The 27,802-nt window shown below is 46.9% G+C and overlaps 1 protein-coding gene and 1 long non-coding RNA gene across 6 annotated transcripts; one reads left to right on the top strand and one right to left on the bottom strand.

Moving 5' to 3' along the window:
* Positions 1 to 27,802, bottom strand: LOC139040283 (uncharacterized). 5 transcript variants are annotated; one of them, XR_011494468.1, is made up of 7 exons: positions 27,347 to 27,802; positions 25,049 to 26,194; positions 24,163 to 24,215; positions 21,267 to 21,427; positions 19,365 to 19,589; positions 1,029 to 1,149; positions 1 to 134 (listed from the first exon to the last, which is right to left on the bottom strand). It is a non-coding gene; the product is annotated as an uncharacterized lncRNA (long non-coding RNA). The 5 variants fall into 5 exon arrangements; XR_011494469.1 differs by lacking the exons at positions 1 to 134; positions 1,029 to 1,149 and adding an exon at positions 16,954 to 17,089; XR_011494471.1 differs by lacking the exons at positions 1 to 134; positions 1,029 to 1,149; positions 19,365 to 19,589 and adding an exon at positions 19,597 to 19,768 and having other exon boundaries at positions 27,347 to 27,801.
* On the top strand, positions 17,087 to 26,323 carry LOC106841783 (visual system homeobox 1). The gene is made up of 5 exons (XM_014857971.3): positions 17,087 to 19,105; positions 21,301 to 21,379; positions 21,826 to 21,949; positions 22,890 to 23,070; positions 24,302 to 26,323. The coding sequence occupies exons 1-5, from the start codon at positions 18,682 to 18,684 to the stop codon at positions 24,589 to 24,591; spliced, it is 1,098 nt and encodes a 365-aa protein (XP_014713457.3). The 5' UTR covers positions 17,087 to 18,681; the 3' UTR covers positions 24,592 to 26,323.

Here is a 27,802-nt window from a genome sequence, read left to right as displayed (position 1 = left end):
GGGCAGTCCACCAGCCTGTCCGGTGTCCAGCAGGGGCTCAGGAGATACATGGCGAGTGCATCCCACCTTCCTGTCTGCTGGCTGAAGATGCTCTTCCCCTCCTTAAGAAGACAAAGGCTGGAGGTCCTGTGGGGCTGGACCCCGGACAGGTGAGGTTATTAGGAGTGGCCGCATGTGAGGCAATTAGGGTAGGTGGTGAGAGCTTGAGGTGGGCAGAGATGACTGAGGGCCAACTGGGAGGATGGAGTAGCAAGGAAGAAGTTCCAAAGTGGGACAGACTGTGGGCACAGTCTGAACAGAGGCAGACCCAGGGACACTATGCGGGGTCTGGTTGGCTCAACCACAGCTAGGTGGTGGGTAGGGGAGATATCAGGGATTGGTGGGTGGTCTTGGGATGCTGCTGGTGTGAGTGGACCCTGGGAGAGAGACTGGGGGTCACTGGGAAGAATTGGAGGGGCTGAGATGAGGGCCCTGGGGTTCAGCTGGGATGGGCCAAAAGGCAGAAATGGGGCAGCCTCGAGGGCCTATCATGCCAAAGCATACACAGGGCTCTCCTTGGTATGACAGGCTTTTCTATGTCTGGCCCTATAAAAACTCCTGCTGATCTTTCAAGCCTTAGTTCAAAGAGCCCTCGTCCCTGCTCTCCCAATCCTGTACATTCTGAGCATTTCAGTACAGTCCTGTTTAGACCCCACTCCCAGCCTTGTGGGGTCAAGTCAGCACATTCTCTCCGCTACTGCCACTCCCTAGCTATGTGGGGAAAGATGTGGTCATAATCTCCATTTTCCTTTAACCCTCCTCACCCTCCCACCCACTCAAGGGGAAAGCATCATAACATTCATTTTCCACCAAACCTCCATGCTCTGATGGCATTGTCACTCTCCCAACCCACCATGGGGAAGAGTTTATCACGTTCTCTATTTTCCATCAATCCGCTTTACTCTTCCAACCAACCATGAAGAAGGCACCATCAAATACAGGAGAGGTTTTTATGAGGGCATAAATTATCACCTTAATTGTGTAAATACCTGGGAGCATGATTGCTGGATCGTATAGCAAGAGTATGTTTAGCTTGTGTCAGAAACTGCCAAACTGTCTTCCAAAGTGGCTGCTCCATTTTGCATTCCCAACAGCAATGAATGAGAGTTCCTGTTGGAGCAGAAATCAATGAAATTGAAAATAGGAAATCAAGAGAGAAAAATCAATAAAACCAAGAGCTGGTTCTTTGAAAAGATCAATAAAATTGATAAACCTTTAGCCAGGCTAACTAAAAAAAGAGAGAGAGAAACATATTGCTAATATTATAAGTCAGCCATCACTGCTGATGCTATGAACATTAAAAATATAATAAGGAAATACTATAAACAACTCTATGCCCACAAATTTGATAACTTAGATGAAATGGATCCAATTTCTTGAATGATATCAACTGCCAAAACTCATATAAAGAAAAATATATACTCTGAATAGGCCCATATCTACTAAAAAAATCAAATCAATAATTAATAACTCTCAATGAAAGAAAGGACAAGGCCTAGATGATTTCACTGGATCATTTCTACCAAACTTTCAAGGAAGAAATACCAGTCTATAATCTTTTCTAGAAGATAGATGCAGAGGGAACACTTCCTAACTCATTCTGTGAGGCCAGAATCACCTTAATACCATAACCAGATAAAGACATTATAAGAAAGGAAAACTAAATATCAATATTTCTTATGAACGTAGATGTAAAAATGCTCAGCAAAATATTAGCAAATCAATGCAACAATGTATAAAAAGAATTACACACCATGACCAAGCAGAATTTACACCAGGTGTGCAAGGCTGGTTCAACATTTGAAAATCAGTTAATGTAATCCATCACATCAACAAGCTAAAGAAAAAAAATCATACTGTCTTATCAATAGATGCAGAGAAATCTAACACCCATTCATAATAAAAACTCTCAGCAAACTAGGAATGAAAAGGAACTTCTGCAACTTAATAGAAAATGTTTACAAAAAACCTACAGCTAACATCATACATAATGGTGAGAAACTAGAAACCTTTCCACTAAGATCAGGAACAGGACAATGATGTGCCCTGTCGCCGCTCCTTTAGAACATCGTACTGGAAGTACTAGCTAATGCAATATGATAATAAAAGGATATATACAAGGCAAACAGATTGAGAAGGAAGAAATAAAACTGGCTTTGTTCCAAGATGACACAACTATCTATGTGGAAAACCCCAAAGATTAACATATAAACTCCTGGAGCAAATACATAGCCTTGTATCCTACAGGGTACAAGGTTAACATGCAAAACCCAGTTTCTTTCTTATATACCAGCAATGAACAATTGGAATTTGAAATTAAAAATACAATACCACTTATATTGGCACAAAAATTGAAATACTTAGGTAGAAATATAACAAAATGTGTACAGGATACACATGCAGAAAACTAGAAAGTTCTGATGAAAAAAATCAAGATCCAAATAAATGAAGATGTATCCATTGTTCATGAATAAGAAGACTCTGTTGTTAAAATGTCAGTCCTGCCCAACTTAATCAACACCATCACAATCAAAACCCCAAAAAGTTATTTTGTGGATATCAACAGAGTGATTCTAAAGTGTATGTGGAAAGGCAAAAGATAGTGAATGTACTATGCTGACTGAGAAGAACAAAGTTGGCGAACTGACATTACCTGACTTTAAGACTTACGATAAAGCTACAGCAAGAAGACAGTGTAGTTCATGAAAGGACAGATAAACAGGTCAATGGATTAGAATAGAGAGCCCAGAAATACACCTATATAGTCAACTGTAAATAGTCCTTTAGGAATGTGATGATGAAGTGGGGGTGTGTGGGAAGAGGAAGTGTTCTATAGTCCTGTGATTAGGTCTCAGGATTTTAGTAAGCCTGTGCCTCAGCCATGAACTTGACAAGTGCTTCTCAGGACTATTTACAGTAGTTCCTTTTACTCAGTTCATCATGTCTGCCTAACAAGATACAGCTACAAGGCATACCAACAGGCAAAAAAGAAAATTTGATGAGACAGAGAAAACAATAGGACAAGACGTGGCAGGGATGTTGGAATTATCAGATTAGGAATTTAAAGTAACTATGATTAATATGCTACGGGCTCTAATGGATAAAGCAGACAGCATGCAAGAATGATGGGGAACATAAGCACAGAGATGGAAATCCTAAGAAAGAACGAAAAAGAAATGCTAGAGATAAAGAAACACTGTAACAGAAATGAAGAATATCTTTGATGAGCTTATTAGTAGACTGAACATGGCAGAGGAAAGAATCTCTGAGTGTGAGGGTATCCCAATGGAAACGTGCAAAATTGAAAAGCAAAGAATCAGACTTAAAAATACAGAACAGGAAATCCAAGAACTGTGGGACAACTACAAAATAGGTGACATATGCATAATGGCAATACCAGAAGGAGAGGAAAGAGAGAAAGGGACAGAAGAAATATTTGAAACAACAATGATTGCAAATTTCACCAAAATAATATTAGACACCAAACCACAGAAGCAGGAAGCTCAGAGAATACCAATAGGATAATAGCCAATAAAACCTATGCCCAGGTATGTCATTTCAAATTACAGAAAAATCACAGGTAGAGAAAAAGTCCTGAAGAACCCAGAGGGAATAAACACCTTACCTATAGAGGAGCAAAGACAAGATTTACATCCCACTTCTCCTCAGAAACCATGCAAGCAGGAAGAGAGTGGAGTGAAACACGTAAGGTGCTGAGAGAAAAAACCTACCAACCTAGAATTCTGTACCCTGTGAAATTATCCTTCAAAAGTGAAGGAGAAATAAAGACTTCCTCAGACAAACACAAATTTAGGGAATTTATCACCAGTAGGCCTGCCTTGCAGGAAATGTTAAAAGAAGTTCTTTAGAGAGAAGGAAGATAATACAGATCAGCAACTTGGATCCATACAAGGAAAAGAGGATCAGAGAAGGAGTAAGTGAAGGTAAGATAAAAACTTTTAGTTTGTAATTACTAATTTCTTTTAAAGATTTTATTTTTTTCCTTTTTCTCCCCAAAGCCCCCTGGTACATAGTTGTATATTCTTTGTTGTGGGTCCTTCTAGTTGTGGCATGTGGGATGCCGCCTCAGCATGGCTTGACGAGCAGTGCCATGTCCGCAGCCAGGATTCGAACCAACGAAACACTGGGCCGCCTGCAGCGGAGCCCGCGAACTTAACCACTCGGCCATGGGGCCAGCCCCTTTTAATTACTAATTAATCCAACAAATACGTTTGTTCAAAATAATAATAGCAACAAGGTATTCAATTATGTATGCTTATGTATACATAATATGTACACATATAAATATATGCTTATGTATGCTTATATATAAGTTAAGTGAATGACAGCAATGATGCAAGGGAAAGGAGGGAGGAATGGGGGTTATTTTGAAGTGGGATAGTGTTATTGGAAAGTGGACTTGGATTAGTTGTAAGCATTGTAAAGTTGAGTGAAACATTAGTTGTAAAGTTGAAAACTCTAGGGCAACAACTGAAAAACGGAAAAAGGAGAGAAAGTACAATTGTGTAAAATGCTCAATTAAAATCACAAAAGACAGGAAAAGAGTGGAAGACAAAACTAGGACAAAGAACAAGGGTAAAAAATTTTTTAAAGTAACAAATATGGTAGATATTAACCAAACTATATCAATAATTACTTTGAATGTCAATCGTTTAAACGTATCAATCAAAAAACAGAGATTGGCAAAGTGGATCAAAAAACACAACCCAACTATATGTTGTATGTAAGAAACCCAGTTTAACATAAAGATACATATAGGTTAAAAGCAAGTGGATGGAGAAAAATATACCATGTTAATAATAATTGAAAGAAAGTGGGAGCAGCTATATTAATTTCAGACAGAGCATATTTCAAAGCAAGGAAACTTATCAGGGATAACGAGAGGTATTACATAATGATAAAGAAGTCCATACCCTAAGAAGACATAACAATCCTTAATGTATGTGCAGCTAACAAGAGAACATCAAACTATGTGAGGCAAAAGCTGATAGAACAGCACAGAGAGGTAGATGAATCCACCAGCATAGCTGGAGACTGCCACACCCCTATATCAGAAAAAGACAGATCTCACAGGCTGAAAATCAGTGAGGACATAATTAAATTCAACAACACCATCACATCAACTGGACATCATTGATATCTATAAACTACTTTATCCAACAGTGGCAGAATACACATTCATCTCAAGCTCACATGGGACATTCACCAAGATAGGCCACATTCTGGGCCATAAAACACACCTTAAAATTTTTGAAAGAATAGAAACAATACAATGTCTGCTCTCAGGCCACAATGGAATTAAGCTAGGAATCAATAACAGAAAGACAGCTGGAAAATCCCAAAGTATTAAATAAAACAACACACTTCTAAATAACACTTGGATCACAGAAGAAATCTCCAGAGAAATTAAAAAATATTTTGGATTAAATGAAAACTAAAACACAACTCATCAAAATTTGTGAGATGTAGTGAATGTAGTGTTTAGAGGGAAAGTTATAGCATCGAATATGTATACTGGAAAAGAAGAAAGATCTAAAATCTATAATATAAGCTTCTATCTTAGGAAACTAGAAAAAGAACATCACATTAAACGCAAGATAAACAGAAAGAAAAGAACAAGAATTAAAGCAGAAATCAATGAAATTGAAAACAGGAAATCAATAGGGAAAACCAATGAACCCCAAAGGCAGTTCTTTAAAAAGATCAATAAACTTGATAAGCTTCTAGCCAGGTTAACTAAAAAAAAGAGAGAGGACACAAATTACTAATATCAAAAATAAAAGAGAGACCATCACTACAGTTCCCTTGGATATTAAAAGATAATAAAGGAATACTACGGCAATTCTGTGCTCACAATTTTGATAGTCTAGATAAAATTAATCAATTTTTTGAAAGAAACAATCTGCCAAAACTCACACAAGAAGAAATAGACAATCTGAATGAGCCTGTATCTGTCAAAGACATTGAATCAATAATTCATAACCTTCCAAAACAGAAAGCACCAGGCCCAGATGGGTTCACAGGTGATTTCTATCAAACATTTAAGGAAGAGTTTATAGCAATTCTCTACAATCTCTTTCAGAAGATAGAAGCAGAGAGAATACTTCCTAACTCATTCTATGAGGTCAGCATTACCCTAATATCATAACCAAATAAAGACATTACAAGAGAGGATTACTACAAATCAGTATCTCTCATGAACATAGATGAAAAAATGCTCATCAAAATATTAGCAAATAGAATTTGACGGTATATAAAAAGAATTATACACCATGATGAAAGTGGGATTTATCCCAGGTGTGAAAGGCTGGTTCAACATATGAAAGTCAATTAATGTAATCCATCACATCAATAAAATACAACAGAAAAACACATGATCATATCAATAGATGCATAAAAAAAATGTTTGAAAAAATCCAATACCCATTCATGAGAAAAACTCTCAGCAAACTAGGAAAGGAAAGGAACTTCAACTTGATAATCAAGAACAGCTACAAAAACCTTCAGATAACATCATACTTAATGATGAGAAAGTAAAAGCTTTCCCACCAAGATGAGGAACAAGGCAAAGATGTCTCCTCTCACCATTCCTTTTCAATATCATACTGAAAGTCCTTGCTATGCAATAAGGAAATAAAAGGTATAGTATTGGAAGGAAGAAATAAAGCCATCTTTGTTTGTAGATGACACAATAGTTTATGTCAGAAATCCTAAACAATTAACTAAAAAGCTCCTGGTACTAATAAGCAATTATAGTAAAGCTACAGAATACAAGGTTGATATTGCTTACCTATATGCCTGCAGTGAACAACCAGAATTTGAAATTAAGAACACAAGACTGTTTACATTAGCACCCCAAAAATGAAATAGTTAGGTATAAATCTAACATAGTATGTACAAGATCTGTATGAGGAAAACTACAAACCTCTGATGAAAGAAATAAAAAAACTAAACAAATGGAGAGATGTTCCATGTTCATGAATAGGAAGACTCAATGTTGGTTCTTCCCAACTTTATCTATAGATTGAATGCAATCGCAATCAAAATCTCAGCAAATTATTTTGCAAATATTGATAAACTGATTATAATGTTTATATGGAGAGACAAAAGACCTAGGACAGCCAACACACTACTGAAGAAGAAAAAGCTGGAGGACTGACACTACTCAACTTCAAGACTCAGTAGGCTACAGTGATCAAGACCGTGTGTTATTGGCGAAAGAATAAACAAATAAATCAATGGGACAGAACAGAGAGCTCAGACATAGATCCTCATATAGTCATCTGATCTTTGACAAAGGAGTAAATGCAATACAATGGAGCAGGAATTTGACAATTGGAGCTGGAACAACTGACATCCACGTGCAAAAGAAAAGAATCTAGAAACAGACATTACACCCTTCCCAAAAATTAACTTAAAATAAATTATAGAGCTAAATGTAAAACACAAATTATAAAACTTCTAGAAGATAACAAAGGAGAAACCTTGGGTATGGTGATGACTTTTTAGATACAAAGGCACAATCCATGAAAGAAATAATTGTAAGTTGAACTTCATTAATATTCAAAAATCTGCTCTCTGCTAAGCACAATGTCGGGAGAATGAGAAGACAAGCCACAGACTGGCAGAAAATATTTGCAAAAGGCATATCTGATAAAGGACTGTTATTCAAAATGGGCAAAGAACTGTTAAAATTCAGCACTAAGATAACAATCTGATTAAGTAATGGGCCAAAGACCTTGAGAGACACTCACCAAAGAAGATACATAGATGGCAAATAAGCATATGAAAAGATGTGCTACATTGTACGTCATCAGGGAATTGTAAATTAAAACAGCAATGAGATACTACTACACATCTATTAGAATGGCCAAAATCCAGAACACCGACAACACCAAATGCTGGTGAAAATGTAGAGCAACAGGAACTCTCATTCGTTGCTGGCGGGAATGCAAAGTGGTATAGCTACTTTGAAAGACAGTTTGGAGGTTTCTTACAAAGCTAAACATAGCTTTACTACATGATCTGGTAAGTGTACTCCTTGCTATTTACCTATGGGAGCTGAAGACTTATGTCCACACAAAAACCTGCACACAGATGTTTATAGTAGATTTACTCATAGTTGCCAAAACTTAAGAAGAAACCAAGATGTTCTTCAGGAAGTGAATGGATAAGTCAACTGTGGTTCATCCAGACAATGGAATACTATTCAGTACTAAAAAGAAATGAGCTTTCAAGCCATGAAAAGACCCAGAGGAAACTTAATGATGTATATTGCTAAGTGACAGAAGCCACTCTGAAAAGGCTACGTGCTGTATGATTCCAACTATGTGATATTCTGGAAAAGGTAAGACTATGGAGACAGTAAAAGATCAGTGGTTCGGGGGGGAGATGAATAGCCAGAGCACAAACAGAGGATTATTAAGGCAGCGAAAATAGTCTGTATACTACTATAAGGGTAGATACATGTCATCATACATTTGTCCAAACTCATAGAATGTACAACACCAACAGTGGGCCCTAATGTAAACTATGGACTCCGAGAGTTAATGATGTGTCAATATAGGCTCATCAGTTGCAACAAATGTACCACCTGGTGGAGGATGCTGATGGTGGGGGAGACTGTGCATATGTGGCGGCAGGAGGTACATGGGAAATCTCTATACTTTCTGCTCAATTTCGCTGTGAATCTAAAACTGCTCTAAAAAAATAGTCAATAAAAACAAACAAAAACCTACTATGAGCAGGAGTCAGCAGAAACAACAAATGGCAGAATTTGCCCTCTGAATGCTTCAGATACCAAACCGTGTTCAGTGTGACTCTAAAATGAGTGCGTTTAAATCAAACAGAAATGAGAAACACCGCCACTGAACTTAAAAAACAACAGACTGTTTATAAAGCAGATTAGGCACAGTTTATGGGAGAATTAGGGAACATCAAGTTAGAGCTGAGGCAAAAGACAGGAAGATGGAAAATATGAAAGAGAGGGCTAAGAGTCATGGAGGAGAGAACGCAAACGTCCAACCGAGGAATCTTTGGAGTTCAAGAAGGAATGGAGGAGCGGCAATATTAAAAAGGATAAAATCTGATAATTTCTCTGAACAAAGGAAATGCAGGAGACCTCAGGCCAGGAATCAGTGAGCGCCCAGCAATGTGAGGAGTATGCAACGAAAGTCCCTCTATGCAGAGAGGACCAAGGATATTAACCACCTCCGAAGACCTTTCCCCTTTGGCAGATGAAAGACTTGCTTATAACTGTGGCTTTAGTGATAAAATGTCTCAGTGTTTGCCATTTCCTCTCTCTCTAGGGAGCTGCCCTTTCAATAGAGGCATCTTTGTTGTGCTGAGGGAAGGCTGATTCAACGCATATGGCAGCCAGTGGATTTTCACTGTCATACCTTCTCCTTTTCCGCTTCCTCCTCTGTAATGAGGATTTGTCTAGTTGGTTTGAGGCTGTCTCATTAATTAGTGTGTTTGGGGGAGTGAGTTAGAATGAGTGAGGTTCCTCAATCAGACACGCATGCTGCAGGCCTTTGCTCGGGCTCATGGAGCGGATAGTCTGGGCCGTGCACCGATGGCTTGCTCCAGCCCCATCCTGCCCAGAGCCTGGGTCAATGCAAGTGCACACACCCGCCCGGGCCTCAGCTGTCATTTCCCTTAGGCTTCATGAGCAAAAACCCAACACGAACGAAAACACGGTTGCAGGGTGGATGCTTAGTGCGACCCATTTCCAAACCTTTGTTGGAAGCAGTGAATAAAACAGCTTTGTAAAAGAGGCACTAGGCAGGAATAAAGCACACAGCCTGTCCTGGGGTGGGGTGGGAGGGCCAGGCTGAGGCTGGGCTGTGACAGCTCTGACGTGGGGCTCCTTTCTGCTCCCTCTAGTGCTAAGATTACCATAGAGGAGCCGTGCTTACAGCCCATCTTCCTTGGGCCAGGCTTTGAGTGCAGGCACAGGATTGGGGAAGGGAATACTCTTGAGAAGGAGTATTGAGTGAATGAAGAGCAACTCAGGTTCTGCCAACAGGCCCACAGTTCCTGTCTGTCCACCTGTGGATTTGTTCACTCCGTAAATCTTGGCTGAGCCGCACTCTGTGCCAACCATGTGCTGGGCGTCAGGCACACAGAGCTGCCAGGCTGGCCCAGCCCTGCTCTTGTGAAGCTTACTGACTGTGTAGGTTTTGGTCTTCCCAAAGCTGACCTTGAGACAGGGATTAGGGTGAAATAGTTCATCCGGAAGGTGAAACTAGGCAGCCCCGGTAGGGAAGGGGGCAGGAGACAATGAAGGCTGTGATCATGAGTGGGGTTTTCTGGGGCTCCATCCTGATGTGGCCCTTGGAGTGACTGTGCAGAGCACACCTCAGCCTTGTTGCCCTGATTAGCAAGGATGCTGGGGTAATCGTCCTTCACGGGGTGCTACTGGGGGCAGTCCCTCCCCACGATATCAGGCCTGGCCAGTTTACTCCTGGGGCCTGAGAACGTGATCAGAGAGTTGCAGTTGCCGAGGTAGGAAGCCATGCATGTGTTTGGGAACTGTCTACAGATGCTGCAGGTGCCCTGGATGGGCTGGTGGGCAGCCCACAGACAGTGCCAGCATCTGGTAAGGGGAACAGCTAAAATGCAGTAAACCAGCAGGCAAATGAACAGTTACAATGGTGGGAGGTGCCTTGGAGGGAACCATCAGGGAGCTGGATTCAGTAGGAGAAGCAAGGATCTCCTTCAAATGGGGGGTGTCTGTGTCTGGGAGGGGTCCCCAGTGAGCAAGCAGAAACCTGCAGTCATACCTCCCTGGGAGACTCATTCTTGCCTTTGCCCAGAGCCTCAGTGGTGACGTGTGAGCCAGGACTGTGATCATACATGTCTTCACTTCTGCTAGCAATTGTTTAAAAGCACATTATCATTTGACATCAGATAGTTTTTCAATTGCCAGTAGATGACCTAATGCTTATTGCTGGAAACGAAACTCACCAAGAGCTCCTGCTTGCCCTTAGTGATCGCTCCCGTGATCTTTTGGCTGACATGGCCTGCATCATTGACCCTCACCCGACTCCATGCCCCAGCAGCGCACCTGATCCACCTGCCAGTGTCTGCCCCGCCACCTGAGGAGACCACGTAGACTCTCTCTGGTTTCTCCTCTCTGCCCCAGGGATCCCAGCACAGGTGCTGGATGCTGTGCCCTCTCGAGTTTAATTTGGTCCTGGTCTTTGACTTACAAATGGCAGGGTGGCCATGAGCCCTTTTGATGGGCTGAAGCGAGAGGAGCTGAGGAGGAAGAGGGGAGGGAAAAAAGAGGAGAGAGGAGAGAGACAGGTATAAGCTTGCAGAAGGGGGAGGAGAAATACATTCCTTGGGGCCAAAATGTTACCTGGATTCCTACCTGGGATTTCCCTATTATCTCAGGACCTAAAGAGAAGAGACCAACCAGAGGTGCTTGAGCGCCTCTCACAGAAAGCTGCCTCCAGCCCACAACACCATTGCTTGGCAGCAATTGGAGCAGTGCACAATTAAGACCTTTACAAGCCCTAAGCACTTGGAACAAAAAGAAAAAACAAAAGCAATACTAAACCCTAGACAAGTGTAAGGAACCCCTTGACATTGTCATTTTCCCCATCATGACTTTACTACTTCAGGCCTGACGGTCTGGGTTTGGATCCTGACCTCCCCACTTCCTGCCAGACTAGTCACAGCTCTGTGCCTTGCTTTTCTCATCCACAAAATGGAGATGATGATAGGACCTCCCTCATTATGGTTGTCACAAGTGTTAAGTGAATTGATATGTGTGAAACACAGCACAGCGCCCAGCAAAGAGCAGGTGCTCCACTGTTGGGGCCAATTAGTTTTATTACTAATATATTTTTTGATATGTAACATTTTAAAATAAAATGTTCTCCCTTCTGATTTTGGTGCCCTGATTTATCGGTTCCCTAACGTCACATCTGGCTGCTAACCACTCTCCTCGCACTGACCTTGAGCACTCCTCATGGTTCCTCAGAGCAGCTGAGAGTAACGGGGGGTTGTCTCCCACCACATTCATTAAACAAACGAGGACATGTGGTTCATGAAGCATTGCTAGAAGACCCTGGTTGTCAAACCTGAGTGGTCAGGATAGTACCCTGCAGGGCTTGTAATCACATAGATTGCTGGTCCCACCCCCAGAGGCTCTGAGTCAGTGGGTTTGGCTGGTGTCCACAGTTTGTATTTCTACCATGTTCCCAGGTGCTGCTTCTGCTGCTGCTGCTCCAGGGCCCACACTCTGAGAGCCACTGGTCTCGAGTGAGGAGACCAGTCCAGAAGCCAGCTGAAATGCACTGTCTTGGAAGGTAAAGAGCATTTTTCTGGGGGATGTGATAATTAGTAAGACTTGGTCCTGGGTACCTGAAGCCAAGTGAAGGATGACAACAGATTCAGAAGAACTGGAGGGCAGGACAAGATGGCATAAGGAGCATCAAGTCCTGCAGGAGTTCGGAAGAGAGTTTCCAGCTGGGTGAGAGGATCTGGACTGGGCCTCCGCGGCCAGTGACTGCAGTCCAGCACCTGGCCTTCAAGTGCAGTGTGGTGGTCTTCAAACACGTGCTCTTGCCATAGAGAGGTGTCTCCTGTGGTCTGTCCCTGAAACCAGGTGTGCTGTGGCTGCTTAGACCACAGCAGGGCCCACTTGTCGATTTGGCACAGCAGGCATGGTGCCCAGGGCCCATACTTTTAGGGCTCATGAACATGTTTTAATTTCTTTTAAAATCAAAGGAAAGAAGAATTTGATAATAATGAATCTAGACTGGATTACATTTAAATAACGTAGTCATAAAACGTAATCTTAATATTTCTTTGGAGGAAGGGGCCCATGAAGGCAAGAATTCCGAGGACCCTAAAAAGTCATAAGGTGGTCCTGCCAAGTGAGTGTGATGGAAGCGATGCCCTGTGACTTCTGAAGCTGGGTCAGCAAAGGCCACACAGCTTCCACATGGTTCTCTTAGGACGCTCCCAACTGCCCCGAGTTGGCCTTGCTGGAGAGGAATGAGGCCCATCAGTTGTGGGCATGGGAGCCAGCCACCTCGGACATCCAGCCCAGCTCAGCCCTCACAGGACCAAAGACAGATGGCAACCACACAAGGGGCTCCAAGCCAGAACAGTCCAGTGGAACTCTCTGCAAATTTCTGGTCCACAAAACAGTGACCAAAATAAATGGTTTATTTGAAGCAGGTACATTTTGGGCTAATTTTTTGCAACATAATTCTAACCAGAACGTTCAGCCAGGGAAGGGAGCTCAGAGGCTGGTTCTTTCGTAGGGTGACGAACAGATCGGTAGGTCCTGATCCCAGCAACTCCCGCAGTTTGGGTGAGTTTTATAAGAAACTGGGTCACTGACTCCTGATAGCCCACCTAGTCATTGAGAGCCCAGTGCGCAGAAGGAAGGAGACAGGAGTGTGCACTGCCTGTGGCAGTGGGGTGCTGCTGGGAATTTGAAGTTAGGAGCAACAGAGCTGTGCTTTACAGGGATCACTGTGGTGTGGAATAAAGATGGATTGGTGGGGGTTTGGGGAGGGGCACGGAGAAGGTGGGGAGACATCAGCAGTGGAAGCCAGTGCCTAGGACAGAGTTCTTGGGTGCAAACCACAGAAACGACATCCAGCCAATTTACGCAGCAAAGGAGTTTACTGAATGGCATCGTTTTTTTTTTCCCAACTGATGCAAGGCTGGAGAAAAAGAGCAGGGCCATGGTGGACCAGGCATCTGTGAACGAGGCCGGATCCCGCCAGGGAACAGTGGGGAGGGTGCCAGGGTATGGAGAGCAGCCACTGGACACTCACCACTGCTACTGTACAAAAATCTCCACCTCCCCCTCGCTCCCTGGGTGGCGGCCATAGGGGACAACTGAATTGCCAGGGAGTGGGAAGAGAAAGCATCTGCTCCCTTGTTTTTGTAGGGACCATCTCTGTAGGACACCCCCAAACTGAGGTTTGGATACTGAGTAGCCCAGAATGAAACATAAGTTCTACTCCAGCAAGTGAGAGCTTGGCCTGGTCCCAGTATGGCGATGGGCAGGGAGAGGGGACAGTGGCTATGCGAGGATTTGAGGAGGGACTTGGGGTAGCTGGTGGCCCAGAGTCAGGCTTTAGCCCCACAGTGTTTGGGTTCAAATCCTGGCTCTGCCACTTGGCAGTGGGGCTGGCAGTCGGCACTTTATGTGACTATTTGACTTCCCTCGGTCTTTGCTTCCTCGCCTGAAAGATATGGACACTAACTGTATCTACCCTACTGTTGTGGTCAGGAAGAATCGTGGGCATTTTGATAAGGTGTTACAAAGGTAGCTGTCCACAGGAAGACTCCCAGAGGTGTCAGCTGTTGTTTTACTCATTATTTTCAGTAACTGGCGGTAGACCTGGGGGGGGACTGAGGAGTCAAGGATAACACGTGGGATTCTGTTTGGGCCGCTGGGAGTGGAGGTAAAGAAGACTTGGGGAGATGCAGACCTGAGGGGGAAGAGGATGCTTTCGGCACTGGTGGCTGCGTTTCTGTACTTCTGGGAAACTCTGGGACAGATGTCCAGGAGGCCATAGGAGCTATGGGCCTGGGCTTCAGAAGCACATCCCAGGCTGGATCCAGGTTTGGGAGTTCTTGGCAGGCAAATGGTGACTGCACCGTGGGATTCCATGTGAGGGAGAGAGAAGGGTGCTTCAAGGGAGCCCGGAAAACACCATGTGTCAGTCTGGGTTTCCTCAGAAGACTCTGAGTCTAGCACTCCAGGATCAGTTGTTTATCTGGGAGGTGATTTTGGGCGACACCAGTACGGGTGTGGGGAAGCAAGATGGGAACAGGTCCCTAGAAACAGCAGAGACAGGGCCTGGATGCATGAGCTTTATTGGGGTAGAGAGGGCTCAGGGGTGAAAGAGGCCAGAGAGGAGGGGAGGAGGTGCGCAAGGATCTGCCCGTAAGGCCAGTTGAGCCTTGGCCTCATCCATGAACAGAGAGGGGTTTGGAGCAGAAATGGCTCTGCAGAGCGTAGCTGTCGAGGCAAGGGAGCAGCCCCCTCTCATGCCTCATGTACCAGCAGAGGAACCATGTGTGTGGGTGGTGTGGCCTGGGTTAGGGGCTTCTGTTAGCAGAGGGTAATTCTGCAGGTTAGGGGAAAAGGTGAGCTGTTAGCAGCCTACATTGAGGTGGTCGGCAAGAACCCAGGAAACGGGGTCTGGGCAGGCTGCCCACAGCACTTAGGAAGAAAGCAGTATGGGATGTGATAATCAGCAACTAATTGATGCACAACCTGCTGGGGGCCTCTGAGAGGAAGACAGGAATGCATGCCCAAGTTAGTCCACTCCAGACCTGGGCTGGGGTATTTATACTCCAGCTCCTCCCAGTCTCTTGTCCAGGGCTTCTCGGACGTGTTTATCCTTAGCAACCGCTGCTAGTGGGCAATGTGAACTCTGGAGACCAGAGAAAGTTCCAAGGCGAAGATGTGCAGGTGTGGACACTGGAGGCCAGGCAAGCCCGGCAGTGGCACGGTCAGAGTAGGAGACGTGGACAGGGCAAAATAGCATCAGCTACAGCCACCTTTAAATGGCCACAAAAGCAGCCGAGAAGGAGCAGAGAGGAGGGAGGAAAATCAGAAGAGGAATGGAGCCACAGGACTCCTTTGTGCAGAAACGGCGATACATTCTATTCACGCGTGTGCATCCCACTGCTATTGTATCTGTAATTTCTAGGGCCAGTCTGGCTAGAGGAGGCTCCGAAAAGCCCAAGGCGGGTCTCTGCTGAGCCGCTCACACCCAGTCCAGTCTCAGTCTGGCTCAGCGAAGAGCTGGGAGGCGCGAGGGGCTGGGGCGAGTGGAGCGCATATGCGTGGTTGGCGACAGAGAGGGCCTGGAAACCTTCCCTGGAAAATAATGAGCGGAGAAAGCCTCACTGATTAGTTAAACCCCGGATAATCCTGGCTGATGAAGGCAGATCCGGACCCCTTAACGGATTTAGGGTTCCAAACGGGTCCGGGTGGTGACTTGGGGCGGGGCCGCTCTCGAGGGCTGGCTCTGGTGCAGACTTGTCTGTGGGGGGCGGGGGGGAGGGCTGGGAAGAGCCTGCCTCCCCCCTGCCCGGGCGTGGAGGACTTGCCCAAACGTGGGCGCTCATTGCATGGTCCAGGCATCTGCCGGGCGCAGGTGACGCGCGAGCGGTGGGTGGCTCCGGGGCCCGCTTCCTCGCTCCTTCTCAAGTCTCCTGAGCGGCTGGAAGCCCTTCCCCCACCTGGGCCAACGCTAAGAGAAGCGCTTCGTCCTGCCCGCGCCGATGCGTCCCATCCGTCTGAGCCGAGGATCTGAGCTGATCCCGCAAAGTCCGGCGCTGGAGTGGACGCTCGACCCCCGCAGCAGCGGGGGGGGGGGGGGGGGTGGGGGTGGGGGCATGGACTGGCGCGGCGGGGGTGGGATGGTGGAGGAGAGGCGCTTCTCACTGGGGAGGGGCAGTGAAAGTGCCTGCGCTCCCGCCGCTGGAAGAGGCCCCAGGGTTCAGCTCTCCCCGCGCCCTGGTCTTGCCAGCCCCTTCCTGAAGATGGGGCGGGAGGAGGTGTTAGGAACTCCTCTAAACAGGAATTGCAGAGTCCCCTTAGAGCTCCAACCCGGGCTCCTTCTCTCCGGTCTCTGCTTCGCTTTCCTGGTTTCTCCCTCCCTGTCCGGTGTGAGCGGGTTAATAAGCTTCAGTTTCTTTCATCTGCAAAATGGGTTTTGTAAGATCCTTCCGAAGGGTTTGGAAAGCTGTGTGTTCTTGGCTCTGCGCGGCGCTCACCGTGTGGGGTGGCCCAAGTGGGGCTCCTCTCGCCTGGCCTTTTGGTACCTCAGGGTCCCTGGCCATCTATTTGCGGGCTGTCCTCTCGGTGACATGCTGCCTCCGCTGGCAAAGGCTAGGGGACGGAGACTCCAAGACCCTGCCCAGGTGTGGGGGCGCCGTCTGCGCTCGGCCGCGAAAGCCGGTGAACCGCCTCTGAGACCCTCCGCTTGCGAATGACCCGGGTTGGGCCACCTTAGGGCCAATTGTCCTGCCTGCCCTGGATTCGGTCGGTAAATGTGTGGATCGTTAGGTTTCCTCCTTAGCTGCAGCCCCAATTCTCATCTACAAACGACTACTCCGCCCGGCAAAGAGCCGGAGCACGTAGGCGGGTCCTGTGCTCCCCACGCCTTCCCCTGAACTCAGAGAGAAATTTGGGGAGAAATTCCTGGCGGAGCCAAAAACGACGCCAGCGTCTAAAGCCGCCCCCGACCCGGAGCAATTCACAGAGCAATCATCCCAAAGGAGAGTTATTGTTTTTCTAATCCCGAGAACAGCTTGCGAGGGGAGATTTGAGTCTTCCTCTAATAATGGAAAGTTAAGACCTAGCCTTGCAATTATCTTTATCGGAAGCCTCTCGTTTAATCTGCATGGGTAGCAGAGGGCCGGCTCCAAGGCGCCACGAGCCGGAGACCCGCTTGCTGAGTCGGGCTCCGGCCGGGCGTGCGCGCCGCTGGCGGCGCGGCTGGCCTGGGCGAGCGGCCGCCTCCCGCGGGGTGACCTCAAACTGCTGGGCCGTCAGGGGCTGCGACCGAAGAGATTCTGCTTCGGGGGCTCTGTGTTTGAGAAGGGTGGGCTCAGGGCTCCGGGCGATTCGGGTTGGGCGGGCCCAAATTTGCCGCACGCGAGCCCAGGGCGGCTCACCCCCGTGCTTGGGCGCCAACGTTAACAAATATGGGCTTTTCACGTGAAAATCAGGCTCTCTTTAAATAATCGTTAAATCGGACAATAATTTGTTGGCCTCCGTGAAGAGAGGTGGGTCCCAGCAGACAGGCCCTTAATTTCCAATTTACTGCCCTCCTCCCCTTTAGGGTTGCCAGAGAAAATAGTGATACATATCATACTAAAATTGTATGTTTATCTGAAATTCAAAGTTCACTGGACCTCCTGTAATTTAGTTTGCTAAATCGGGAGCCCTTTCCCATCACTCTCCTCCCGTCTCTCTCTCTCCTTGTTCTTCCCCCGGCTGGTGTGGATTTTGCGACCCCCTACAGACCCGCCGATAGAGCCCTGGGGGATGGACTTGGCTGGAGGTGGAGTGGGCACGGATTAAATAAACGGGGATTTTCGGGGAAGGCCCTCGTGGCTCCGCAGGTGGAGTTGGAGGTCTGGCGGGGGTCATACTGGTGGTAGCAGTGGGAGTGTGGCTGGGAGTGGGGCCCTAGATCTTAATGCGCGGCTGGAGGGTGGGAGGGAGGCTTAAGGGCAGCTGCGAGCCGGGCTGCCACCCAGAGAATCTGGAAGGGAATCTGGAACCTGCGGCTTTTAGCTGACCGGCAGATAGCGGGGTCGCTGTCTCCTCCCTGCTTGGCTCCCACCGAAAACCGGGGTGGGGGTGGGCGGGGGGACAGCTGGAGAGGAGAGGGGAGAAGGAGGAGACTGCAGCTGGGAGGGCGGCAACCGAAGGGAGGGGAAGTGGTGGCGTCCCCATCTCGCGGGGTCCGGAGCAACGACGCGTCCGCGCCCGGCTGATTGGAGCCCTCCTGGCCTTCCGGGCCCGACGGGAGGTCCAGTCGTATAAAGCGCCCTCTGAGCTGAGCTCCCTCTGCAAAGGTGACCTAGGGAGGGTCAAGCCTAGCCGACTAAGAAGCCATGACGGGCCGGGACGCGCTTTCCGACGGGCGCTCCAGGAGCAGGGCGCTGGTGCCTGGTGGCTCCCCCACCGGTCCGCGCTCCCGAGGCTTCGCCATCACTGACCTGCTGGGCCTGGAGGCTGACCTGCCGTCGCCTGCCGGCCCCGGGCCGGGATCGGGCTGCGAGGGCCCGGCGGCCGCGCCCTGCCCGGGTCCAGGGCTCAGCGGCCCCTGCCTGGCGCGTGGGGCCCTCCCGCTGGGGCTCGGCCTCCTCTGCGGCTTCAGCGCGCGGCCACCCGTGGCCGCTCGGGCGCCCTGCCTGCTCCTAGCCGATGTGCCGTTCCTGCCGCCCGAGGGGCCGGAGCCTGCTGCCCCGCAAGCCCCGAGCCGCCCGCCTCCCGCGCTGGGCCGCCAGAAGCGCAGCGAGAGCGTCTCGACGTCCGGTAATCAGGCCAGGCCAGCCCATCCCGCCCCTGCCCCTGTTCCCTCGGCCTTGGGCCGTGCAGGGGTAACACGCCGTCGCCCCCACCCCCAGCATCCCAGATCTAAAGGCAGCCGGGACCCTGGAGCCTGGCCCCGTCGGGGGAGGCGTGTTCTCGCAGCAGCATCCCCTGCCCCTTGCCTCTGCCCATCCCTCCCTCTCCTCCGGGATCTGGTCGCCGCAGCCTTGCGGATAACAGCGTCACCCGGCCCCGGACCTACCTGGGGATCTCGGCGACCCAGCAGCAGTTACCCGAGGGCCTTTCCGCCAGCGCCCCGCGCGACTCTCGGCCTCTGGGAACGGAGTAGGTCGGAGGCCTGGGCCGGTCTTGTTGGCCACAGCACAGAACCCTGTATTGGCCGGCGCTCAGACGTTTTCTGAAGTGATTGAATGATTGACAGGTCCTTGGAGGTCGCGAGGCCTGGAACTGTCCGTCTCCCGGGGTGCTGAAAAGGGAGTCCGGGTACCGTGCTTTTCTCCTCGCGCCGCCCTCGCTCCTCCCCACACGTGAGAAACAACCTCGCCAATTTCACTGTAATTATGCTCAGTGTTTTGTCGTGAGCCCGCCTATTTCCTCAAAGAAGTCGAGGTGGATTATGGGGAAACAGAAGGAAGCAATGAAATTCTGTAAAGGACAAGGGCCGAGAAATCAAGAGTTTTGGGTGTGGGGAAGAAAATGGAGAATTACGCAAGAAAACGTGAACTGAGAGAAACTATGTAGTAGAACCTAGAGCTTAGCATCCAGACAGCCAAAGCAAAAAGAGTCCGCGAGGCCTCCACTAATAATACGAGGGTGCATGCCAGAGCATCAGGCAAGCGGGCTTCCATCCTTTTGGAGGACTTTATTTCACGAGTCTTTGTGGAAGATAAAATGGATCCCCCTATTAGTTGTCTCACTAAAAATGCAGACCCACCTTCATAGGATGGGTTCTTTCCTTTGTGAGCACTGATTAAATGAAAGGCAAAATGCAACTACATCCTAGTCTGTGAGGCCATTTCTGGGAGATCAAGAGCAACACTATCCAATAGAAATATCACGCAGTTGTGAGTGCAATGAAAATTTCTCAAAGCCATATTAAAAAGGAAAAATAAACAGGTGAAATTAATTTAAATACTATATTTTATTTAATCCAATACATATAAAACATTATCATTTTACATGTAATCAATATAAAAAGTATGAATATTTTACTTTTGGGGACGTCCTAAGTCTTCTAAGTGCACTGACTATTCTCCAGTTGCAGTCGGGCTCAGTTTGGACGGGCCACATTTCACCTGCTCAATAACCTTATGTGTCTAATGGCACCAGCCTGGACAGCACGGATATTACAATATTATAATCCAAGCATACAGTTTTCTGGTGAGCTAACCGATGTAGGAGAAAAACTAATAGTGTCTTATTATTTTTGCCTTTATTAATTTTTTTTTTGTATTTTGAAGCAAATATACTTTTTAACAGTGAATCTGACAAGAGTTTAGTCTTCTAACCTTCTGGCCTGTGATATAATGAATATCGAAGGACAAAGCATAGTGGAGCAAGGCTCCTAAACATTTCCAAGTGCGTCTATGAGTCATCTGGGTGCACTTGTCGAGAATGAGGCCCTGCACTCTGTGCCCAGAGATTCGGAATTGGTACAGAGGCGCAGGGAGTGCAGTTCTGAGAGAGGTTCTGATGTCACAAACCTCAACCCTCCCTTTGAGAAATGCTGGTATATTGGTTAAGAGGAGGACGTTGGAGGCAGAAGGTAGCAGATGAATTTGGGAGCCCAGTGGGATTAGGAAATGCAATTAGCGGCCAAGTAGCCTTGACTTCACACAGTCTGGGGTTTGAATCCCAACTTCATCATTTACTACCCACGTGATTTGGGGAAACTTACTTAATCTCTCTGTGCCTCGGTTTTCTCCTCTGCAAAAATATAATAATAATAGCAGCTACCTTGGAGTTCTTTTAATTTATGAAGAATAACTGCAGTAATGCATGGACAGTGCTGAGCACCATACCTGTAATATAGTGAGTGCTGCAAATGCTAGCTTGTATGGGTCAATACTCACATTTCCTGACAGGTCCATAGCTTCAATCCTCAAATGAAAAATCCAGAAAATAAAAGGAAAAGTGTGCTCACCTTTAAAGTCCTCTCTTTCTCCTTGTGCTAACAGATGAGGACAGTCCGTCTGAAGACAGGAGTGAACTGAAGGCGTCCCACACCCCAAGCAGGAGGAAGAGGCGGCGGCACAGGTATGGGGCCAGGCTGTCTTCCCTGACCCCTTCCTCGGGACTCAGCATCTGAAAATGCGTGGCTCTGCGTTACGGCAGGCCTAGCGGCCAACTGGTTGGCAGTGGGAAGGGAACAGTAGCCATTTAAGAACATATTTCTGTAGTTCCTGGGAGGCTGCAGGACAATCTTTGTAGCGCTTTATAGACACAATTTTGTGTCTTTAAATGGGTCTTAGAATGAGTTGATGGAATTCATTGAGGAGGAAAAAAGAGCTAAAGAACTCTGTATTGTTTGAACTGAACTTCTGTACTTTCCAGAGGCTAACCAAAGGTAGGATGCTCAGCTATTAGGAGGTGGCCTTTTGGGGTGTGGACAATGGGAGAGGCAGGCACAGGGGTCCTCTAGGCTAGGAAGCCTGTGGCCTCCTGTGGACATGTGCCCACGTGTGTTTTGGGCCTCCCTGCAGGACTGTTTTCACTGCCCACCAGCTGGAAGAGCTGGAGAAGGCATTCAGCGAGGCCCACTACCCTGACGTGTATGCCCGGGAAATGCTTGCTGTGAAAACTGAGCTCCCTGAAGACCGAATACAGGTGTCTTGGGTCCCCTTTCTCCTTTCCAAAGACATCACAGAGAACATCTTACCCTCACGTGCAGTGAGTCAACCCACAGCCACCTCTGAACAGCTCAACACATTCCCCTTCACAGCAAACTGAGGGTCATTTAGATGCAAGCACTGCACTGCTAGAACCTTCCTTTATGTTTATTCCCTGAGGATATCCCCGGTAACTCTCACGCCTTTTTTCCTTTTGTTAAATCATTCTTAAAAACTACACAATAATGTGTGCTGCAACTAGAAACTATATAAAGATATATCAGTGAAAAAAAATGACTATCCTTCCACTACAAACCCTTAAAGAAACCAATGTAGACATGCTGATGTCACCTTTCTACATACCATCTCCATGTCAGACATTTATCTGCCCCCCAAAATGTATATATACATAAATACACACACACATGTAGAATTTTGTTCTTTGTTTTTACAAAAAGGAGTATCACATGTTACTCCTTAGTCTCTTCACTGACAACACATCTTAGACGTTTGTCCGGGTCAGAAGATATGCCACTAGAGTAACTCACTCTTTTTTAACAGCTGAACAATATTCGATGCTACTCTTTAATGAAGATAATGCAATCCAATAACCTGAGATTAGAAGGGGCCGTTGCCAGGTGAACTGTTTCCCATCAGTGTGGAAAATGGGCTTCTTTACACAATGTAGGAATATTTAGATTTGATTTTTGTCATTCCTGACTCTGTGGACAACCTCAGTGGAAAGTGGCCATGCATTACCCCACCCTGTGAGTTTTGAGTGAACGGTGGCACAGCTCCTGAAAGGTCTGGGTCATAGATGCCACCCCGAGTGGATGGTCGGCCCTTTGTAGAGCCCTGAGCTACAGACACCTCTAAGCATCCTTCTTCACTCTGTCTTCTCCTGTGTGCCTCTCTGCTTCCCTCTTGCCTCAAACCAGGTCTGGTTTCAAAACCGGAGGGCCAAGTGGCGCAAACGGGAGAAGCGCTGGGGCGGCAGCAGCGTGATGGCGGAGTACGGGCTCTATGGGGCAATGGTGCGACACTGCATCCCGCTGCCTGACTCTGTCCTCAACTCCACTGACGGTGGCCTGGTTGGCTCCTGTGCACCCTGGCTCCTGGGTAAGGAAGAGGACCCTGCAGCAAGCATGAGGGCCAGAGAAGTAGGGGGCGTACCCATGTAGGGCACTCATTTGTAAAGCAAAGCAATGTAAATTTACTCAGATTCAGGCTCAGAATATCACGTCTGATTTTTAATTAATTACAAGGCTTGGACTATCTGGTCAGTTGCCTTATTTTTCACTGGAACCGTGTAGACTGTGGAAAGGTCACATCAGGCCATGGTTTTAGGAAAGGAATGATATACTTTAATTATGTGAAATGTGTTTCCCAAATGTCGAATGCAATTAGCACTTGTGGAAACCATACCACTCAGAGGTCACGGTAATAGGAATCAGGACCGTGCAGGGCATGGAACCTGCAGTCAATGAAGCCCCTGCACACTGGAGTCAGAGGGCAGGTTCCTGGTCCTGGTTCTGCCCTTAACCACCTGAAGCGTAGCTCTTCTGTTCCTTAGGTTTTTGGTGCTAGAGCTGTCTACACTGGTGAGGTCCGACCTTCAGGGCTGGGTGTTCTGAGGAGGCGGCACCCTTATTGGTCCATTTGCTGTTACCAGAGACCAATGGGCTTGGAGAAATGAGTCACAAGACAGCACCCCAAGCAGGGAGGGAGGCTGCAGTTAGGGAGCTGGGGCAGCATCTTAGGTGGGGGAGGGGGAGGGTTTTGTTTGGCAAACATTTTCTGAGCCCCCTGCCACCTGACACTGTGCTGGGACTGGAGAGTCCAGTCATAAATATGGTGTCGACTTTGCCCTCAAGGATGGAAGAGACTGAGGGAGAGAGTTGGGCAGGGGGCCGAGCCCACCCTCTGAACCTACACAAGCAGGTGGGTGGCAGGGTGGGGGCCGATTGGGGGGCTAACTGGCACGAGGTCTGTGGCCATACAAGAAAGAGGGCCCAGTGCTGCCAGACACTGACTTTTTGAAAGAAGCTGGAAGTCTGGTTTTTGATGTGCAATCTCCAATTTTAAAATGTTGGTAACGAATTTTAAAACAAAATTTAAAAAATCGTCGTGTCATCCAAACAAGGCACCTTTACTGGCTGCACAGGACTGGCAGACACTAGTTTTCAACCCCTCATGGTGGGAGTTACCTACCTTACTCTCCTGGAGGCCCCGGAGACTGGCACCAAGGGCAACTCTAATGGCATCTGGAGAACAATGACAAGGAGGAAATTTACTTAGTTGTTTTATTTAGAGATATCTATTTTTATTTTTTTCTTTTCTTTTTTGCAAGGGATGCATAAAAAATCCATAGGGATGATAAGGAAACCAGGAAGTGGAGAAAAGATGGCAGGACTCTGGGACTCTGACCACTTCAAGGAAGGTTCTAGCCCAAGTCAGGCAGGACCCCAGAAACGCTCAGACGAAGGCAGCCCTGAGAACGGCTTGGAAGATGAGGCCATTGACCTCTCCAGCTCCGCCCGGCAGGAGACCAAGAGAGCATACCAGAGGGCCAGCTCCCAAGGATGCTCAGACTCCGAGGGGCTGGAGGGGCTCCTGCCTGGGAGGGTGGGGGCTCTCTGAGGCCCACAGGTCCACCCTCGAAGGCTGGAAATGGGTGCCTTCCTCCCTGGTATTGTTCAAGTTGTCTAAGATGAATCATCTCAGTTGGATTTTCTTCTTATAGTGTCAGGATAAAACGCAATGCCACTTGCTTAAAGAAGACAAACAGGTGACTTAGGGAAAATTCTATCTCACTCTAGAATGGAAACAAATCCTTAAACGCACTTGAACCAATTAATTTGGTGTAAAATTTTACTTCTCGTTTGTAGAACTCGAGGAGGGAGGATTTAAAGTCCAAAAAGCCTATTTACCGCTGGCGTCATGCGAGAGTGGGTTCAACACACTCTGCAGATTAACAGCTTAGGTCTGATTCGCACCCTGAATTTGAAACTATGGTTATTTAACCCCCAGAGAATCAGATGTCTTTATAAATAGTGAAGACCCCGCACAGACGTATTGAATGAATTATTATCTTTACCTTGAACTTAGCTTTGGATATTGCAGTTTCCTTGTTTGGCAACAATTTTGTGTTCTGCTGAGTGTCACTTGATAGGCTCTGCACAATGGAACTCAAACAAAGCAAGCCATACGTCCCTTCCTTCTGGGATAGCACGGGGCCACACTGCAACAGCTGCTGAGCGTGTAGAAACAGTGTTTGAAGGGCAGATGAGGCTTCTCGCTCTTTTAAAATTTCCGTCTGACAGCACTGTGGTGGCCGGGACTGCATGCGTGTTTCCTTCCCTGTATTTCCTCTGCTGTTCATTTAACAATAAATGTCGTGTGCTGTGTTTGCTTCTCGAGGCACTCCTTCTGTTACACACGTACACACCTGTCACCGCTGAGCCCCTGACACGGGCTCCCCTCTCTCACTCCTTTTCAATCTCAGAACGTCTCAGGCTGTCATTCTTCAGCCTGCAGCTCTAATCATGTGTAGCTCTGTAAACGTCTATGGGGCAGCAGCCACATCAAATTCACCCTCCAGAGTTCAGAGTCCGGAGAGAGCTTACATCTCATCGAGGGGGAAATGTGGACGTTCATGAAGAAGGCAGAGCAAAGAAGCAAAGTGGGGAAGCGCACTTTCGAGGCTTCCTCTGGAAATCAGCACGTCGTAAGGCTGGGCCTGTTCTCCCTTTCTCCAGATGAGAAAACAGAGGCTCCCTTCGTTTGGCCTCTTTTTTATCATCCTAGGCTAGTTCCATACTATTGTGAGAACTAAGTGTCACCTGTTCCTTACTGCAGAATCGGAAAACGAGGAGCCCTAGCTGCTTCTCTTCATTCTGGCCAGTAGGGATCATGGCTGCCGCCCGAGCCTGAACGGTGAAAGAGCAGGTGCTGGTGAAGAGCTATCAAGTCATGTCCTGTCTAGAGGCAGCAGACCAGGCTCAGAGCTACGCAGCCACACTTGTTCTGGACCGTCTTTGCCTACCAGCTGGCTCTCAGGTTCTCGCTTCCATCTCTCTGCCTTAGTTTATTCCGGGTTGAGTTTTGAGGAGGGAGCCAGTAACCTGTGCAACTTATATACATCACACTCATAAAATACAATAGTTTGCAGCCACTAAATAACAACAAAGCATATTTATTTATGTGGAATGATGTTCATGAAATATTGTTGAGTGAAAAACCCCTAAATAAAAGGAAAAAAGAGACAAGTAGAAATAAACAAATATGTAAAGCAGAACAAAAATGAAATAAAGAAATTTAACTGGTTCTGCATAGAAAACATACAAATACTGGACAAATTTCTATGTAATATTATAAAGAAAAAGGAGAAAACAGGAAGAGGCAAAGAGAAAGGGGCTAGAGCGAGTAACATAGACCGTTTTAAATGAGTCCGAAAATACTATTCACACCTGAAATGTAGATTAATACGTTTTAAAACCCTTCCACAAATGCATACATTTTCTGGAAAAATACGTATTACTAACAGTGACTCCAGAATAAGCATGACATAGGAAAGATCAATAACCAAGAAAGTCATAAAACAATTACACCATAAACTGGCTCTAGACCCAGATGGCGCTCCACTGAATTCTAGAAGGTTTTCAAGGAAGAGTTCATTTGTATGGTAAAGTTGTCCCGAACAGGACACGGGTGGAAACGGTTCTAATGTGAACATAACCCCGGTTCTAAAACCCAACAGAGATAGTGCAACCCCTCCCCACAAAACTCTCTACTTAGCTCCATTAATGGGAATGTGAAAGTCCTAAATAAAGTACTGATGTTTAGAATTCAATGGTATACTGAAAATGATCTTGGAGTACAGAAGGTCTACCCCAGGAATGCAAAGATAATTTAATTTTGTGAAAGGAAATTATTTATACATTTTATTAACAGCTCAAAGAGTTTATCTTAATAGATGTTGAAAAGTATTCAATAAATGCCTATTTCTTCAAAAAAAAAACCTTAAAAAGTAGGAATAGAAAGATGCTTTCTTAACATAAGAGAACTTATTTCAAAACGGCATCTTAATATTTTATAATGTATACATAGATACTTATGGATATATATATATGCACAGTTTCTGAGCTCTGTCACATTCTAGCTGTGTGACCTTGGATGAGTTACATAACCTCTCTGACCTCTCAGTTTTCTCAGTCATAAAACGGGGATAATAATGAAACACTCTCATTTTCCCGAAGATTAAATGAGAGGACACGAGTAATGTACTTAACGCAGTTTCTGGCATGGGAGAGAAAGAGCAAAATAAATACTGACTTCTTGTTACTACTCTTACTGGCATTCCTATTAATATCAAGACTCAAATAAGCATACTTACTATCATCATTATTAAACAATCTGGGATCCACCAAGTGAATCTTGGAATAACAACTGGCTGGAACGCTCTCTGTAAACAACGTTTAAGAAGAGCTCCAGGAACACAGCAGACACCCCCCTAAGCGGGGCAGGTGTGTCAGCCGGGGGGCCTCCGTCCCAGGAGCTCAACAAGCTGTGCCCATGCAGGAGAACCGTTCACTGTCTCGTATGACTTGAATGTGAACACGGGGTCTGTCAGCGGCTCAGGCTCATCACCGGGAACCCGGGAAGCTTCTGTTCTTCCCGTCTGCCATTTTCAGCCTTTCCGCCTCAAGCTCGTCCTTGCAAGGGCGCAGGACGCCCCTGCAGACCGCCTCTCCCTCCTCATTGATCAGAACTGCATGTCACGCTCAGGCCTAAACCAATCATAAGGCAAGGGGCCGCTGTGATCCCGCCTCCTCCAAGAGTTGCCCTAAAT

This window comes from Equus asinus, chromosome 15 (assembly GCF_041296235.1).
Source record: "Equus asinus isolate D_3611 breed Donkey chromosome 15, EquAss-T2T_v2, whole genome shotgun sequence".
NCBI lineage: Eukaryota > Metazoa > Chordata > Mammalia > Perissodactyla > Equidae > Equus > Equus asinus.
Note: the sequence above shows the minus strand (reverse complement) of the source record. Positions and strands in the feature narration are given on the sequence as shown.

Coding starts and splice junctions, on each gene's coding strand:
- LOC106841783 (XM_014857971.3), top strand. CDS start 18,682: ATGACGGGCCGGGACGCGCTTTCCGACGGGCGCTCCAGGAGCAGGGCG. Junction 19,106..21,300: donor CGAGAGCGTCTCGACGTCCG/GTAATCAGGCCA, acceptor TTGTGCTAACAG/ATGAGGACAGTCCGTCTGAA. Junction 21,380..21,825: donor AGGAAGAGGCGGCGGCACAG/GTATGGGGCCAG, acceptor GCCTCCCTGCAG/GACTGTTTTCACTGCCCACC.